Here is a 17761-nt window from a genome sequence, read left to right as displayed (position 1 = left end):
CTCAGGTGTCTGGGATGTTGTCGGTAAACGGCAACAGCAAATGCGGTCCTTCTGCTGGAGGAGAAGGGCCTCCTCAGAGAAGCGCCGTACCTTACAATTGTGTAACTGCTGTACAGTCCGTGCAGAGCTTTCCTCAGCACTGCTGCTTTAAATGTTTAGTGGTTCTTAACCCCGGCTTGCTTAAACTTCGCCTGTGCCCACTTGAAAATTAGCGGATGAAATGCGTTATGCTGCTCAGTTGCCGTGGCAGCTACAGGGATGAAGTTTAGTTTAAGGTTGATTTGAATGCTCAGGCCACTCTGAAGGCATGTCACTCCTCATCCATCCCATGTCACGCGCGGGATAATGCTTCTGACACGGGCTTTGTCTGCTAGGAGCGCAGCAGCCAGCACCGAGATGTTACGCGTCGTTCCTGCTGACGAATGAAGCAGTCCGTAAAAAAATGAAGTAACTGCCTCTAAATTGTCAAGGCTTCCATGCTTTCAGAGCCTTGCAAAAGGCCCGGAACACGTTTTGGTACCCCATCTGACCTTTCTTCTAGCTGTCACAAACCGAGGAATGAAACATCTGACTTTCTTGGTAATTCAGGGCAGAATTATTATGTTTCTCATGAAAGCTGTACACCAGAGTGCAGAGCTGCCGTAGTGCAGGGGGTTACACAACTTCCGACACCGTACAAATTTTGCGTTTTCAGAAAAAGGCTGTGCTAAATAGAATGTCACTGTAGTTGACATAGCTTAAGTCCGCTTTAAAATTTTCTGTGAAACGGTTTCTGCAGTGGAGTTTTTTTGAACGATATTGTTTTTTCAGCAAAAACTACTCAAGCACGTGTTAAGAAATATAATTCTTTGACCAAAAATGCTCAGTTGTCAAATGTTGTCTTGGATTTCTTTTCACTAGAGCATTTTCTTTTCATAAATACCATCGCTGCCACTCACCTGCTGTCAATAAATCACTGCCTGCGTAAAGTTGAGACAGTTCTGCTGCAGCCTGTTTTGACTGGAATCGGTAACAACGAGCTGTCTTCCAAGCCTCGAGAGCCAGGTGCGGGAAGGAGTGGCAATTCTGGAGTTACGGTTCTTGGGTTCTTTAGAGTGGTTTATTCAAGCTTCATTTGGAGGGGAGTATTGACCTATCTGATGAAAACGTGATAAGAAGCTGATGATTCTTCTGTCTTCCTCATGCAGTGCGGCTGCCGTCCCTTCTCACTGCCAGCGGGACTTCAGCCAGGCGGGGAGGAGCTTTTCCTCTGACGTTTTCTGTCTCTTAGAAAGTGGAAGTTGGACTCCCTTTTATTATAATACAGCAAAGGTTAATTTGTTCTAGGCTTAAGGGAACAGAAATTTGTTTGATCAATTTTCGTTCATCACATGAGTGGTTAGAAGCTGACTATTCAGAGGATGCTATGATATTCAAGTCAGTTCCTTTCCTTGCTGACCTCCGTTCCAGCTGTATGTCAAAGCCAGAGCTATTTTTACATATGGTGCCTAAAGTCTCTGTGAAGATGAACTCCCCTTTCCACGCGTTAACTTGTTAGGAGGCTTAAATCAGAGGCTGTGGGTAAAGTTTCATCCATTCAATATGAGAAAATAGAATGGCTGTACAGTTACAAATACATCCCTCTCTCTGATTTTTTTTTCCAAAATGTATCTAATTAGAAGTCTCAGGTGTAATTGAAACTGAATTTGAGGGGGTGAAAACATAAAGTTTTCTTGAAGCAACATACAAGTAAATTAGTGGAAGTGGTATTTCGGATTCCTGCTTGTTTTAGAGTCAGTACTCTTCTCGTGACGCCTGCCTCTGTAAATACAGACGTAGTACCGTAGGCTTCTTAGAGAGGGCTGGATAATAACTTACTCCTGCACTTTTTGATTTCAGCACACACGGAAAATAAACTTTAAAAAAATATTTCCTACTAAGCGTTACTTACAGGGCTAAGACAGTAGAAATTTAAGAATTGCAGTCTTTTTTGAGTATGTGTGAAAACATATGCGGCAGTAAGTGGATGCCGGGGAGGAGCATAAGAGAGCATAATTACATAACAAAAGGTTTCTCTAATGTCTGAGACAAACCTGTGTATTGGAAACCGGTGTTTAAGAAAACTTCTGAAAATGTTAGTGAAATAGTATGTTTGCCAGAATTACTTTCTCAAGCTAGTTTGTATTAAAATACATCTTTTTTTAAACCTTTTTATTTTGGTAAGCAATGGAGACTTTGTGTACAGTCAGTACAGGAACACGTGTAAAATACATACTGTGGTTTTATTTTAATTTCCTAGGTGTCTGGACAAGTTTCCCAGCATATTGGGGATTGCTTCCATATTCCTTTCCTGGCTTAACCACCTGCAAAACCTGGGGGCAGCTTGTGGCGGGGCTGCGAGAAGCGAGTCCCCAGCCGGGGAGCTCCGTCGCCTGGCTCCAGCAGCAAGCCCTGAGCACGGGCCCGTCCTCCATGGGTGTCCTGGAACAGATCGCGAAGAGGCAAAGAAGGAGAGGGCTGGACCTTCGGGGCCCACGCGCTGGGGGACGGTGCCGTTCTGTGCAGACTACACCAGAACACCGAGCCTGCTGGCAGAGGACCACTCGGTGAGGCTCTGGGAAGGCTACCGAGTGGGAAATGCGGTGACGAAAATGCCCAGCCCTAAGGGCAGAGGGGGAAGGATCAGTTTCTAGCTCCAGAGGTGCTGCTGCCCGCTGCTTCGCTCCTGGAGCCCTCTGAGAGAAGAGAGCCGTCGCTAGGATTGGTGCTGAGGTAAGGAGCCTGACTTTTTTTCTTATAAATGATGTATTTCAGTAATGTGTAATCGCTCCACAGCAGGAAAGGAGCACTGGTGGTGCTCTAAGAGAACACAAGAAAACCCTCAGGGCTGTGAGGCGGGCACAACGCGGTTACTTTGCCGAGCCTCGCTGCCTTCTGCTGCAGCCGGCAGCTCTCTGCGAGCCCCAGGGCTGGCTCTGGAGCAGCTCTCTGCGAGCCCCAGGGCTGGCTTTGGCGCTGCAGTTTCGCGGTGACTCCTGCTCTAATCCAGTGCTCCCCTGTGCGCAGCTCTGCCAGCCTCGTGTTCTTGTTGGGGAGTCGCTCTTTCGTCTGCTGCTTTACTGGAAATACACTCTCAGAGAAGGTTGTGCTGCTCCTTGGTAGCCAGACAATGGAATTACTGAATGCTGTCTCTCTCAACAGAAACAGTCCCTTTGCATGAGTAGAAATGGGATGACGCAGTTATATGGTAGGCTGTCCTGTAGAAAAATGGCATCTATCCTCCAAGACAATCCTCTTTTTGGTTTCTTTTTTTTTTTTGTTTTAAGGAAGTGAGGAGGAAACAACTTGTCCTGTAACAATATTGCAAAAAAGTAACAGATATACAGATAAATGGTACACTTTTGTAGAGTGAAGGATTGAGTTCTTTACAGATTATTTGGAATTGCAAAAGGGGAGTCCATGTTTTGGTTGAAGTAGGGGTGGTGGTAGGACGTCACAGTCGCAGGCTTTCTGGCCATAATCGTATCCAAGCCTGGCACACTTACAAGACCGCGTAACAAATGAGAATTTGTGCATTATTGTGTTTCTTTGAGCAAGGGAAAACTTTTGTGGCCTTTTATTTCACCTATTTTACACTTGTGTGTGTTGGGGCAGGGGATTTGCAATCTGTGTTTTATCAGTATGTACAGTCAACTTCTTTATGTATAGAGTGTTGCTGTTGGTGAAACTTGTTATTCTTCAGTGTGGGTTTTTTTTTTTGAGTTAAATCATTTTGGTAGCATTATTTAGTGGCACGATACATTTATTCTGGTTTATCGCATTCATAATTAGATAGTCTTCACAGTCCCCCACAGTTTTGTATCCCACTTTGTTACTTTGTCCACCAGCCAGTGCCTCTGAGCACTTTAGCTCCAGGTGTTTTGATTATGCATTAATACAGAATGTTTCATCTACATAAGAGTAGTAATTTTGTCTTACCAGCTGAGTCAGTTATTTCATTAATATGGTCACTCTTGTATCATCTGCAAATTTGCCGCAGTGCTGGTTTTGATTTTGTTGTGTCGGCTTTTGATCCATCCTTTGAAGCAGAAACGAGTACTCTGCTACCAGCGCAGAGAAATGCTGCTCCTCGCTGCGTGTGATGTGGCGAGCTGCAGAGAGCTACCAGTACGCCTCCTGAACTGGGAGAAGCCAGGTTTGGGCCCGTCATCTCCTCTGGCTCTGTGTTCTTCCTTGCACATGCATTGATTTCTCTTCTCCACAGCTTGTGGGTTTCCAAGTGCTGCGTTACCTTCGATGTAAATTTCACTAATACACCTCTCGACTTCTGTAGCAATACATTAGGAACCATATGCTGATTCTTGTACTTCAGGTATGTCGTAACTTCTGGGAGTTGTGTGTGAATGGTACGGTATTACTTTTGTAGTGGAGGTGTTATTTCAAACCGCTTGACTAATTAGTAACAAATGGTTAGAATTTGAATATCATTTCCCAGATTTTGCCCTGGGCAGACACACTTTTCTTAAGCCTTCTGTGTTTTATTTCCTGGAGGGGGTCAAATCCTGCTGGCATTCATTCTAGCTGCTCATTCTTCTGCCTTTCCACATACTTGGAAAAGCCACAATCAGGATTTCTAGGATTTCAGTTAAGCCTTGAAATTAAATCCTGGGTTATTTAAAATTGTAATTGCTACATTGTTTGGGTTGGGTCTTTTCTTGTTGATCTGTCAGTCTCAAACATTTGAACCTTGCACGCCTGCAGTAGGTAGAATATCTCTGTCTGCATGCCAAATAATTGTATTACTGCTTCCAGTTTGGCATTGTCTGTGATTTATTCTTGGCTAGATTTAGCTCACCTGTGTATCGGAGATTACTATTTATGCCATAAGTTCATCCTCTTATTGTGATGCTTTCCAAAAACACTAGTCATGAAAGCCAGTAATTCTTTCTTAGAGCCAAACAGGTTAAGTGAATGCTGAATTTGAATAGACCTTCCAAACTGAATTCATAAATCTATGAAAAAAGGAAGTTGCTGCTGGTTTTGTACCTGAAGACATCCATTCTCTGAAAGTATGGCGGGAAATACGAAGTACAAAGAGGTGATACAGCAGTGTTGAGGCTGCTGCTATAATACACATTGCTGTGCCGTGCTGTGGGGTTCCATACTTCAAAACAGGTATCGAAAAATTAGAAAGATTTAAGGAAAATTATGACAAAGAATGAATCAAGGTCTGAAAAACATGCCTTTACAACTACAAGCTTGGAAGTAAATCTGAAGGGTTGATTATTGCCTACGAGCACCTGCATGAGGAAGCCTTCTGATGGCATCGTGATCCTTTAGTCAAAGGTACACCACGAGCTAATGGCAAAAGCAAAGCCTCCCCAGAAAAACACTGAGAACGTTTGTCATTTCTGGTAAGAGTGACCTACCTAGAAGCAACTCAGATTCTCAGGCACAGATAGGCGTTTTGTTTATTTTTAATCAATATTTAATTCTTTTAAAGCAAACCTAGTTTCCCATTATTTTGCATTTCAAGATTGAGTTCCTGGTGTCTAATAAAACAAGCTCACACGGCAGTTTTTCTCTCAACTGGAGCACTAATAGGAGTGTATCTGGTTACTTAATTTCATGATGTTGGTGGCTACATATTAGCATTTAGACCTTTGTCTTCATGTCAAATGTGATTGAAATCAATCAACCGTTTGCAAAGCTGTTCATGGTAGATAGACTTGCAAATACAAACGTATCTGGTGACATAAGCATCATTTCCTAATAGCAGCAACAACAACAACAAAAAAGATAGAAGATATGCTAAGGCTTCAGTGGGTTTATGTTTGATGCAAAATGGTTTGTGGTGGTATGGCCATGCAAAATTATTTTACTGATACTTTAGTTTGAAAACATAGTAATTTTAAACTTTCTAAGTAGTTAACCAGGATGTTCCCTTTTAGGATAATAATATCTGACTCAATCTTTTAAAGTTCCTCTGATTGAGAATATAGATTTATTATATAAAAATCTGCAAACGAATGCTTCATTGGCAGGTGTAATAGTGGTGATCGTTCGGGTGTTGTTTTATTTTTATTTTTTGGAATAACTAAAAATGGTTGTCTTTAAATGATGTTGAAATGCTTATCCTCAAAATTTAGCCTTTCAAACAGATCAATCGATTTATCCATATCAGCCTCAGCGGTGGTCTGTGTCCATGTTACATTGGACCAAGATTCGTTAAGAGTATTTCTGATTTGCTCTGCATGAAACGTACGTTTGTGTGCGTAAGCATGCATAGCCAGGTAACTGATGTACCAGACATAAAAGTGTGTGTGTGTTGGCAAGATGCACTTTTTTGATGCATGAAGCTTGTTTTGTAAGTCTACCATACGGTAGCAAATTGTGGTTCATTTCTCGTGGTTATTTCAATGTATTTGACAGATACGGTATCTTCTTAAAATGCTGCACTGAGGATGGGCTGTGAGCATTCAAAATATGAGCCAGACGACTTGCCTGAGATTGGTTAGATAAATCATGCTTTGTAGTGATTATTTTGTGGCTTTGTTTGTTCTACTGTTAAATCTCTTCTCATACAAATTCGTTATTGTTCGGAAGGATAATTGGTCTCTGATAATGTGACCATGAAATTCCATTTCCTTTCTTGGCCATAAGCGTGGCCAAAGTTGAGTTCATTTTCTTTGTTTTATTCATGTGTTTTTCCTAGTAATGTCATAACTCTGTTCTTATTATTGAATCCAAATGGAGCAGGTGCATTTTCACTTAAAAACACTGTGAGAAGCAGAGATCGATTTCTCAGGAAAGTGATCAACGTTTCTGATGGTTGGCTTATATCCACCACAGCCACCCCTCAAAGGTTCCGAAACCCCTGTTGTTAGTCGAAAAAAATGACTGATATGCAAATATTGTTTCCTCCAGATCCCAGCAGCGCTGCGATTCAAGCGTCAATTATAGCAGTGCTATAAGGCATTTCTTTGTACCATCGCCTAGAGATTTACAAAGTTACTACCTGGAGATTCCTTAGGTTTTTAATCCTAATACCTGGGGAGAAAACATGCAATCCACACAGACTTCCAATCTAATATTTTATTAACGAGATTAAACGAGTAAGCTAAATTATACATGTAAATCAAATAGAGAACAGAGTGGGCTAATACGAAGTCAGCACATTAATCAATTTATCAAGTCGGTTTATTTGATGTGCTGTGCTCAGTGGTCTTTACATTCTTGTTCTAATGTGCTGCGTGCCCTCCTCCCATCCCTTGGAAAAAATCGTTTCCTCCCACTTCTGCTTTTGCTACAGGACAACAGGCCTAGTGACTAAGGAAAGAACGGCACGGCAATCTACTTGATCCTAGGATGCTTGATGTTTTCCTGCAAAACATCTTTTATAAAGAAAGCCACGAGAAGAGCTAGGGTGATAAGGTTGCTGTGAAATGGATGTGTGATGGTTCAGAACATCCTATGCGGAGCAGGCACCGACAGCCTCGGCTAAAACAGCACGGGGTGCACCTGTGCACCTCGGGGTCGGCCTGCCCTGGGCTGGGGGCAAGCCCGTGCTTGAGAAACAGAATGAGGATGGCTCAGAGGAAGCCTGTACAGCCGGCTGCTCCAAGCAGCGCGGAGCTGAGCAGAGATTGATCAGGTTGCACAGGAGCAGGGCCTGACGTGGCTTCACGGCAGAGTAAGGTCTGCCCAAGTGGCACGAAAGCGGCGGGGACAGCGGCATTGTAAACCAGTTAGAGGGGTTCCAGAAGACACCAGCAAGAAAGATGGGTGGGGTATGAGTGTAGATTGGGTGAATATAGTTTGATTAGCCTAAAGAATTAAAGAATAGTGCTTTTGATGAGCAATTTGAACATGGCAAGGTCTCCTATTTCCAGACAATGAGTGTGTACTCCTTCTTGTGCTTTAAAAAGAAGAAACAATTTAAAAAATCCCATAATATTATAATGTTCATGATCTCCTCCCAGAGGAGTGTAATTGATACTCCTGGAAAAATCAGCGCTTTTTTTGTCTATTTTCTCCCTCAGAAAATGGGGGGTAGAGTCCCTTGTTGGAATAATAAGGATAAGGTAGATTATAATAATACTGGAGGATGCTTTTTGCCCTTCCATCAGACCCACAACAAAGATTTTTATCATCAGGCAAAAGCACCCTAACTTTTCCGATGCCTCCCACCCTGCATATGCAGTCCCTGCCCTTCCATCCTGCGAGGCGTGTGAGCTTCAGGAGCTTTTCTCCCAGGGCTGAGACGTTTGTGAGTGGTGTCAGAGGTTATTGTGACAAAATGCTCCCTGATGAGCAAATGAAATCCTAACGTGGAATTATGATCTGGACTGTCGAGCACACGTTCACAGATTGTCCACACTTGTTAAGTTTTGACATACAGCACGTCCTGTCTGGTTCAAGTTATAAGCTCTGGCTGCGATAGCGAGGGATCCCAATATGAGCTGTTGTAAAATCTGAATGTCTAGGTTAGGAAATAGGATTCGAACCTGCTAGTTTCAGTAATGACTGTTCTGCACATCTCCAGTCTAAAAAATATCAAAGGAGCAATTATGGCTTGTTTATAAGTTTAGAATATATTGCATATAAAAAATTATTAGTTTCTTAAAATGACCTTCTAACAGCAGCAAGAACACGCACACATTTAAAACAAACAACAAAAAAACGTTGTTTGCAAGCACTCCGTCATCCTGTTCGACTAAGTGTCTTGACTAGTCTCAAGCAGGGAGAGTTGTAAACGCTTGCAACACAAACTCCAGATTTCCTTTCTGTGCTCCACTTCCAGACCAACCAGCGAGGGTATTTACTCCCTACAGAACAGTAGCCACGAGATATATTTCATGTAATGCTTGTCTCGTCTGAAATTTATTTCAAGTTACCTTTCTACGTAACCAGCTCTGTTCCTTACTTTTGTGATTCAAAGAGCTTCAAACAGTTGAGAAGAAACAAACAAACAAAAAACAACAAAACTTCCATGCATATTTGGAATCTATTTCTTTGCAGAGTTCTTCAGTATGAAGCTTCTTGTGGATGTTTTCAAACTGCACTCGCTTGTATGCCTTAAAATAGGAAGATGTAGGCTGATCATAAGTTGACAGTATTATCTGTGTATTTGGCATCAATATTAGCGAGCTTCTGTCATTTGGCAATTATTTCCATAGTATACCATATGGTGAAGAAAATGTTTTCATTCACCCACATATGACTAAATTTTTACTGATAGCCTCGTACTGTGTGCAATCTTATCCTACAGAGGATAGTTAAGCCAACCAAGAACCTAAAGAGGCACATGTGCTTCTGTCGAGCAGGAGAGCCTAGATGTCAGAACGAGTATCTTGAATGCGAGTAGAATTTCCATGCTTCTCTTGTGCTAAGAAAGCTGATTTACGAGGCCCTGGGTCAGTACTGCTCTTCCTGCTGCCTCCGTAAATGCTAAAGAAGAAATCGTTCCACTTTTTTTTTTTCCCTGGGCTGTTGAGTTTCCCTGCTTGATTAATGATGGACGTAAGATGGAAATGACTTATGCCTCATGGCTTTCAGTGTATATCACTGTGCGTGTAGCATATCTCTCCACTGCGATGGGGGGGATGCGGCACAAGTCAAGTCTTCTCAGACATGAGAGAATCCAGAGAAGTGACATTATGAACGCCTTGTGCCTGAGAAAGGTATAATTAGAGCTTGTGTTTTATAAATAGGCACCCATAGATTCATTCCTCCTTTGAGATTCTTTATTATATGCATTTTTTTGGTGTTGAATATGGGTTGAGCTTGTTCTGCAGCCGTGTTCTATCAAGTTAAAAACTCAGACAAGATGACTCAAATCTCAGGATATTAGAGCCCATTTGTTCTGGTGCTAAAAGAACGACTTTTTACAGCTAGTAGGTGCTAGCTTATATGATAGCACACCAGGGTTCTTGCCGTTTTTGAAGTACAGGAAATAATTTTGGAGAATATTTTACTGAGCACTTCTGTACACAGTCACATTCTGGATTATGCAGAAAATGGAAAATGCATTTTATGGAAATTTCAGTATTTGCTTTCAATTGTGCTAGCAAAAACCACCCACTTTAGTACATGATTTCTGAAGTTATCTGTGGAAGAGATACTTTTTTAAAAGGAAATTTCTGTTAATTTCAGTACTTGACAAAATCACTATTTACATTTTTATATACCATATTTTTTAAAGAGTAGATAGTTGAAAAGAGCTATACAAACTTTTTTTTATTATTTAAAAATATCAAAGCTGTGTGTGTGTTTTCCAAGGTTTATCCCATTCTTAACTTTCTCTATAACCTCCCCTTTCAAATGAAGTTTTCAGAGAATGCATTTTGTGGAACACTTTTGCATTGTAACTGATGATCCACTGGAACCCATCCAGATGAGCTCTTTTACATAGCAATTCTGCACAAACATCACAAATTGCTCTTTGAATTCTAAAACTCAAAAATTATTTGGGTGCTATAGGTTGTTTGTTCAAATTTTAGACAACTTGGAACACTGTCAAAGAAGGTTGAGCTGTAGCTGTATACTTATCAGAAGATTTTGCAGAGCAATGCAGTGTTGTCCTTACTTATGCGATGTTTTTCTACTAGGAGAGAGGGGCAAAACCCAGAAATATTAGAGAATATTAGGACAGTAACTGAGAATATTAGGACAGTAGGCTGTTTCTAATCTAATAATTTTTTTTTCCCTAGAAGATTTTCAATTAAAATTTGTTAACTGATGTTAACCTCCGGGAATGCTTTATTCATTACCTGGCAATTTCTACTGTTTTTTGGCCGTTGTAAAATTGTTTCAAAATTCCAAAGCATTTGTGAATTTAGACACAAAATGCAACTCTGAAAATACAGAGTAGCTAAGTTTGTTTGTTTTCTGTTTGTTGTTTTCTTCCACGTCGTTCCAAAAGATTCCAAGTTTTCCAAAATACGTATCATCTATTTAGAAAGCAGAAACAAAGTTTTTGTTACCAGGGCTGCTATCCTGACAGTCCTCAGGTGGCCATTCAGAAACAACGTATGACGTTAATCAAAGTCATTTGGCGACTAGGTTGGAATCCTTGAATACTTTTCAAAATATGTATCTCAACAGCAAGCAAGCACAGAATCACAGAATGGTTGAGGTAGAAAGGGACCCCTGGAAATCATCTGGTCCAACCCCCTGCCAAGCAGGGTGACCTAGCGCACGTTGCACAGGATGGCATCCAGGTGGGTTTCGAATATCTCCAGAGAAGGAGACTCCAGAAACTCTCTGGGCAATTGTATAGACGGAAATTACCCATCCGATTCTCACAGAGCTCCGCGTAACAAGATTTTGATCTGAGCCATTAACAAAACTGCAGGGCAGAACGCCTCCCAGTACCGCAGTGTGGTTGTTTCAGAAGACCAGAGGTACCTTGGAAATGCCACTGGCGTGGATGCTGCTGAGGACTTGAAATACAACACGCATGTTTCCAGCCAACGTTAGAACGTGAAGAAATAGTCAACTCCTTGACCAACTCAGGGGTTATTAGCGGTTGGTAGTTCTGTCCAAAGAACACAGAAATGAAACCAACTGGAATTCACGGTGACCAGGTATTAAAAAGAATCTGACTGAAGCGGCAGCGTTGACTGAAAATCGGCCGCCTGCCAACCACCCGCTGTGCCACGCGAGGGGCTTCCAGGAACAGGTTATTGCGCCCAAGTGCGGCGCCTGGGTCCGAGCGGAACAGGCAGGGTACCGCGGTGCTCTGCCCGCAGGATGCCCGTGACCTGTGGGCGTGCTGTCTGAATTACTTGTCATCTCTGCTCATGATGAACGCTGCCTTCAGGATGCTGACCAAACATACCAATCTCTCGGAGTTTTTTCTAGTCGTTCAGCTGCCATCTTTTGCCAGTAGCATTAAGACAGTTCAGGAGAGGAAGAAAAGAAACAAAAAGGCAAGTGTGGAGTTTGTGAACCAGTCTTGAATATCTGTGCAAACTGTTAAACAAATACTTGCGAACAACAAATACATTTAGCTTTTCCAAATTACTCTAAACAAAAATACACTGCCGAATCACAGGAAATACCATACGGCCTCACCGTTACTCTGCGTGAAGTACCTAGCTCCTTGAGGTGAGACTAACATGCTACAATAGCCACATGGCGTTCACAGTAAACTAGCTGAGGTGAGAGAGTGTGACTGTGTCCCTGTGTCGTGCCCTGTTCCCCCCCTCCCGCCCCTGGAAATATTTTTTGTGTGTGTGTACAGCTGGTATGAGATTATTATTTTTCTGCGAGCTTCCTGGACTTGGGGGGAGGTGAGGGAGATTCAGATAAAAGAATTTAGTCTCTGGAGCAACCCTGATTGGCATAACTGCTATTGACTCCTGACCTGCTTTTTTTTTCTCCATTGCTCGCATATTGCTAGCACGAGAGCCAGGGAACAGGAATCCAAAAGTGAAAAAAAATATATCTTGGCTATTGTTGATTGAGATTTATGTGATCTTCCGTGAAATTAATAGGATGTTATTGAGGAAATGTCTTTTCTGCTTCTTACTTGAGGAGGAGCAAATTATTTGATTGTTCATTAAGGTCAAGTAAAAGCGACATCATGTGACTCATTAATGATTGCAGAGCTCTCCCTAAAATTAGATCTCGGCTATTATATCACATCTTTCACTAGATGATCTGAGTACTTAATGCATCACAACACTTAAATGGCTTCTCCAGTTCCCACGTGGTTACAGGTCTTCCTCTCCTGATACCAACATGACATATTTGCGAAGAGCATCGCGCCTTGGAGAGGACTTTCCCTGAAGTCTAAGAAGTGTTGCTGAAGATCAGAGACGCGTTCCTAAGTGTTCTGTCCCAAGTGCTTGGAAAAAGATTAACAGATGTGACAAATGTTGTCAGTCCAGCTGCAATAGAAATATTTTGCGTATGGGTTACACTAGGAGCCGCATGGCACTGGGGACTGCAGGGGAAGGGGCTGAGCTCATGGATCTGTACTCTTTCGTTTGTTTGCTAGGGAGTAATGGCATTATCTAGTTCGGGTGTTACCTTGGTTGACGAAAGGAAGAGCAGAGAGAGCCTTGAGAAACAGGTCTTTTTTTTTTTCTTCCCCTAACAAACCAACAACCCCCCCCCCCCCTACCCAGAAAGTTAACCTGAACAAGGGTGAAGCGTGGACCGATTAGGGAAGTAGTGGAAGGGACTGTTTCGCAGCAGAGACGAAGGGCTATACTTTTGTCACCCTTGAGAGGCTCTTCTCCTCGCGGTGGGAGGGGAGCCGTGGGGAGGAGATGGCTGTTTAACTGGAGGCAGCCTCCGCTGGTACAGCCGCGGGCGGGCGGGGGCGGCGGGACGGTGGCGGTGGGTGGCGCGGGCCAGGCCCGGCTGTGCCAAACGGCCCCTCGTCAGCGATGGGAAGGCGCGGTCAGAGGCTGCCCTGCTGGAGCCCCGCTTCTGGACGCGTGGGGCCGCGCCGGAAAGCCTCCCGGCAGCGGTTCTGGTGCCCGCCGCCCAACCCGTGCGCGCGGGAGGCTCCCAGCGCCGCCGGAGGGGCCGCGCTGGGGCAGCGGCAGCGCAGGGAGCCCCCGGCGGAGCCGCATCTGCCGGTAACGGGCGCCGCCGCGCTGGGGGTAGCGCTGAGGGCGCGTCCCAGGGCCGCGGGCCGGCCTCTCCCCCTCTTCCTTCCCGTATCGAGGGCGCGGCGGTGCCGCGGGAGGAAGGGGGGGCTCCGCGCTGCGTCCGTGAGCGCTCCCCAGCAGCGGGGCGCGAAGGGCGAAGCGTCCAGGGGAAGGAAGTAACGCGTGCCGGTTGCGACGAGGAGCCCTGGCGCCGTCGAGACTGCCGAAGGCGTTCGCCGGGCGCGCCCCGCCCTCGCGCCCTGCCGGCGCAGCCCGGGGGCGGGACGGGCGCTGCCCCGGCGGCGGGGGGAGCGCTGCGGGAGCCCCGGCACGCTGCCCGGGGGAGGCGGCGCTCCGGGGCCAGCTCCCCGTGGAGGCGCTCCCGGCCGGGCCTCGTGGCGCTGCGGGGCCACGTGCGGCTCCTGCAGGCCCGGCCGGGCGGGCACGCGGGCCGGGGCAGCGGGAGGGCGGCGGGCCCGGGCCTCGCCTCCCCGCGCCGCGGCGGCCCCGGGGCGGGGGGCGGCGGCCGGGCCGGGCCGGGCGCTGCCCGCGGCCCCCGGCGCGGCCGCCGCGGCGTCGGGGGCGGGCGGCGCGCGCCCCCGCTCCGCCCGCGCGCTCCCGCGCGCCGCCAGGCCGGTTGCCGGGGAAACGGCTGCATGGCAACGCGCCGGCAGCCCGGGGGCCGCCCGCCGCCGCCGCGGCGCGCAGAGCGCAGAGCGCAGAGCGGGCGCGCTGCCCTCCTCGCTAGATGCCGCGGCGGCCGCCCGGGAGCAGCCACGCGCCGCGCTCGGCCGCCGACCGCGGGCAGCAGCCAGGGGCCGCCGCCGCCGGGGGCAGCGCTCGGCCGCCGCCGGGCCCAGGGGCAGCGGCGCGGAGCGGCGCGGAGATGGCGCCGCTGGTGCGGGGCGCCGGGGGCTCCCACCAGCGGCTGGCGGCCGTGCTGCTCGGCCTCTGCTGCCTCCTGCCCCCCGGGCGCATCGCCGCGCCGGGCGGGGACTTCCCCGGGGCGGCCGCGGACAGCCTGGTGGTGCGGAAGGGGGACACGGCCGTGCTGAGGTAGGCGGCGGCGGCGGCGGGGGGAGAGCGGGCGCGGGGCCCCGGGACCGGCCGGGGGGTCCCGGCGGGGGGAGGGCGCCGGGCGCCGCGACCCGGGGCGCTCGGCGCGAGGTGGGGCGGCGGCGGAGCGGCGCCCCCGGCCCCGTCCCGGCGGCTCGGCGGGGCAGGGCGGCGGCGGCGGTACCGGGACGGGCCCGGCCCCGCGCCCCCCGGCCCGGTGCCGCCCGCTGCCGCCGCGGCGCAGCGCGGAGCCGCCGGCCCGGCCCCGGCGCGCCCCGAGCCCCGCGGGCACCGTTATCTTTGCCGGCCCGAACTTTTATTTGTACTTTCGCAGCGCGGTGCTGTAGTTACGCAAACCCGCGTCTGCCCCGGGTTTTGAGCGCGGTCGCGGCGGTCCCGTTCCGCCGGAGGAGCGCGGGGCCCGGGCACGCGGCTGGGCTGCGCTCGGTGCCGTGCCTGCCCCTCGGCTCCCCGGCCGCGGGGCGCCTTAGCGACTCCGCAACGCGATGAGAAATAGCGCAGGAGGTGTTTTCGGTAGGAGTTTGGAATCGCCGCGGAGCCGGTCCGCCTGCCTCTGGTGTAGTAGCTACGGAAAATACAGCAGATGTCTGTGTAGAGCTGCTGACGAGTGTGTTGTACGTACGCCTCCGTATTTTGAGGTGTCCTGAAGTCCTCGTGCTTCCTGTATAAGGAATCAGGGAACGAGGGAAATACAGAAATAAGTCTGCCTTACTTGCGCTGCTTCAGATTTAAAGGTTGCGCAGAAGGTAACTCGGTGAGTTGGCAGGCGCTCAGGTGCTCAGCCAGTACTGAACGTTTTTAGGACGTAAACGAACGTATGTTTAGAACCACCTTATTCAGACGTTGTACAGGTGCTCTAAAGGTTTCTGCTTGGTGGCTTTCCGCTGGAATACATGCAGTTTCCTAGGCCTAGGATAGCGTCTGAAGCTCAGCGTCTGTGCCGCTGGATAGGTTACATAAATGAAATTAGAGCTTTAAGATTAAAGCATCGCTGCTGTCTCACAAGCGGGGGACAATATCTGTTTTGTGAAGAGCCGGTGTTAAAGGGAGCATGAACATTGCTGCTTAACTCTGGAACGAAGCAATTAGGTGGTGAAATAACATGGGGGTTGTATCTGGGTGGTGGTGTTTTTTCGTTCTCTTGCTCTGTGATTAATTTCTTTCATTTCTTACGCCTTTCATAGGCTTTCTTTCAAATAGCAGCTTGTTTTGTTTTCAGCTGGGAATGCAACTTGAAGGGGGAGTGTAGGATGCCTACAGGAAGGCACCTTCCAAAGAGAGGACGGGAGATGGGCAGAGCTGCTCGTTTTGTACCTCGGGGCGCGCATCGGCGCTGCTCCTCCTGAGTTCTTCCTCACCGGATCTCTGCAACTTAACACGTTTAAATACGTAGGAGAAGAAATGCTATTAGTATCCTCGTTACTGGGAGCTGGCCGTTTGTTTAGATGCAAATTCTGGTGAGCTGGATAAAGCAGTTTAGGAGTTAAAAGAGGAGTGTTTTCTTCCAGCTCTGTAGCCCTCTGGATTTAGCTCCTCTCGGTTTCTGTACGCTGCAGCATCCGAAGTTGGCTGCGTGCAGTAGGTCCCTGCCTCCTACTGCAAGATGGCCATCGGTGCCTTCCTGCTGCCATGTGTTGATTCACCCCTCGGCGCCGGCTTCTCCGCTCCTCGCTGCTCTCCGGCAATGAGGGCTTTGGAAAGTCACCTCCTTACCTATTACAGATCGCGCAGCGCTCCGCTTAAAGCGTCTGGCGTTCTTGCTTCAATAATTAATGCTAGAAAAGGGGAGCAATTCACGTGGCTTTGAGTCAGCGTTTTGCTGGCCGAAAGAAGATCGCGGTGATTTACGAGACGCACGTTTGCGTTTACACGCACCCCCCTGACCGGGTGCATCCCGCGCGGTGCCCTCGGCTGTGTGCCGACCCCTGCGGTGGGCTCTGCGCCCCGCGGGGACGCGGCCGGCCGCCTGCGTCAGGCCTCTGCCCATGTGCCTTGCTGCGAGCCAAAAAGTGAGGGCCGGGAGCGCGTGGCACCTCCCAGTGAACACCGTGGGAGGCTGGACGTGCCAAGCCCCAGCCTCAGTCCTCGTGACCGCTTTCCCTCATCTTTACTGAAAACGAGGACTAACACCTCCTTTAAGGGCAGAGGTTTCCAGGTAAAGCTTCCACGTGTTAACACAAAGCACGTAAATCGTGCGTATCCCTCGCCTTACAACAGTTAACCTGTCGAGCCCACGCAGCACCGGCGTCACGTCCTCGTGGCACCGCCGAGGTGCGCCCAGCTCCCCGTGGCAGGCGGCGGTGCGGGCGGGCCGAGCTCCTTCAGAGGGCCAGGGCGGTGTTTGCCAGGGAAAGCCTCTCGTGAATGACTCTGAGGAAAATCCGTCCTTATGCAAGGTGTTCTTTCTGATGATGAGCTCTTTCTGTAGCCTGAATAATTAAAAACTGTCTTTTTGTTTGTTTTCAGTCCATGCTGTCCCAACGCTATTTGTTTTACCGGTTATTGAAATTTTAAGGAACGTTGCCTGTCATGCAGTTGCTTTGTACGACAAAATAGTTTTAGGAAACCGCTTGTTTTCAGAAGTATAAATTCTGCCCTGCACCTGCTCCGTATTCTTCCCGGGTAATTGCCTAAGATTTAACGAGAAGTCATGAGGAAGGAGAGAGGAAGTTGTAAAAATGTTTTTATTAAAACAATGGATTGCTACGTGGTAAATTGCTAGGAGTGCAGCCAGCAGACCGTCTTTTCAGAACCGGATTACTCTGGTGACCCTTTCAAAGACCTCCCGCGAAGAGGGGGATCACCCTCGGTTCGCGATGTCTCTGGAGCACCGACAACACCGGCAGCAGCTGGGGAAGAGCGGTGACGTAAGGGAGGTGACAAACGCGGAGCGGGCGGCTGAGAGCAGCCTGGGTGACGGCTTCGTTCCTGCGGGGCTGTGGCTGAGGCCTCGCTGCTCGGGGGGCCAAGGCCACCTCCGCCTGCCCTGGGGTTGCAGTGAGGGCCCCCTGCCCCTGGAGGTGAGGGCACACTGGTGCCCGGGCTGGCGGTCCCTGGGCTCTGGCCGAGCTGTGCGTGTGGCCCTCGTGGCTTCACAG

At 48.3% G+C, this 17761-nt stretch overlaps 1 protein-coding gene across 4 annotated transcripts in view; it reads left to right on the top strand.

The window, feature by feature from the left end:
• The first annotated feature begins 14428 nt into the window (after window positions 1-14428).
• The window catches only part of NEGR1 (neuronal growth regulator 1), a 270020-nt gene continuing 266687 nt past the window's right edge, over window positions 14429-17761 (top strand). For 2 of the 4 annotated variants that reach the window (XR_005821905.1, XR_005821906.1), the window contains exon 1: window positions 14430-14642. Coding sequence is in view for 2 of the 4 variants with exons in the window: in XM_040564961.1 (XP_040420895.1) it covers window positions 14473-14642 (170 nt within the window). In the remaining 2 variants the exon portion in view is untranslated. Of the gene's footprint in view, window positions 14643-17761 lie in introns of all 4 variants that reach the window. The other 2 variants (XM_040564961.1, XM_040564962.1) reach the window with 2 other exon arrangements.

The sequence above is a fragment of the Cygnus olor genome, chromosome 8 (genome assembly GCF_009769625.2).
Source record: "Cygnus olor isolate bCygOlo1 chromosome 8, bCygOlo1.pri.v2, whole genome shotgun sequence".
NCBI lineage: Eukaryota > Metazoa > Chordata > Aves > Anseriformes > Anatidae > Cygnus > Cygnus olor.
This window is presented reverse-complemented; position numbering and strand designations above follow the sequence as displayed.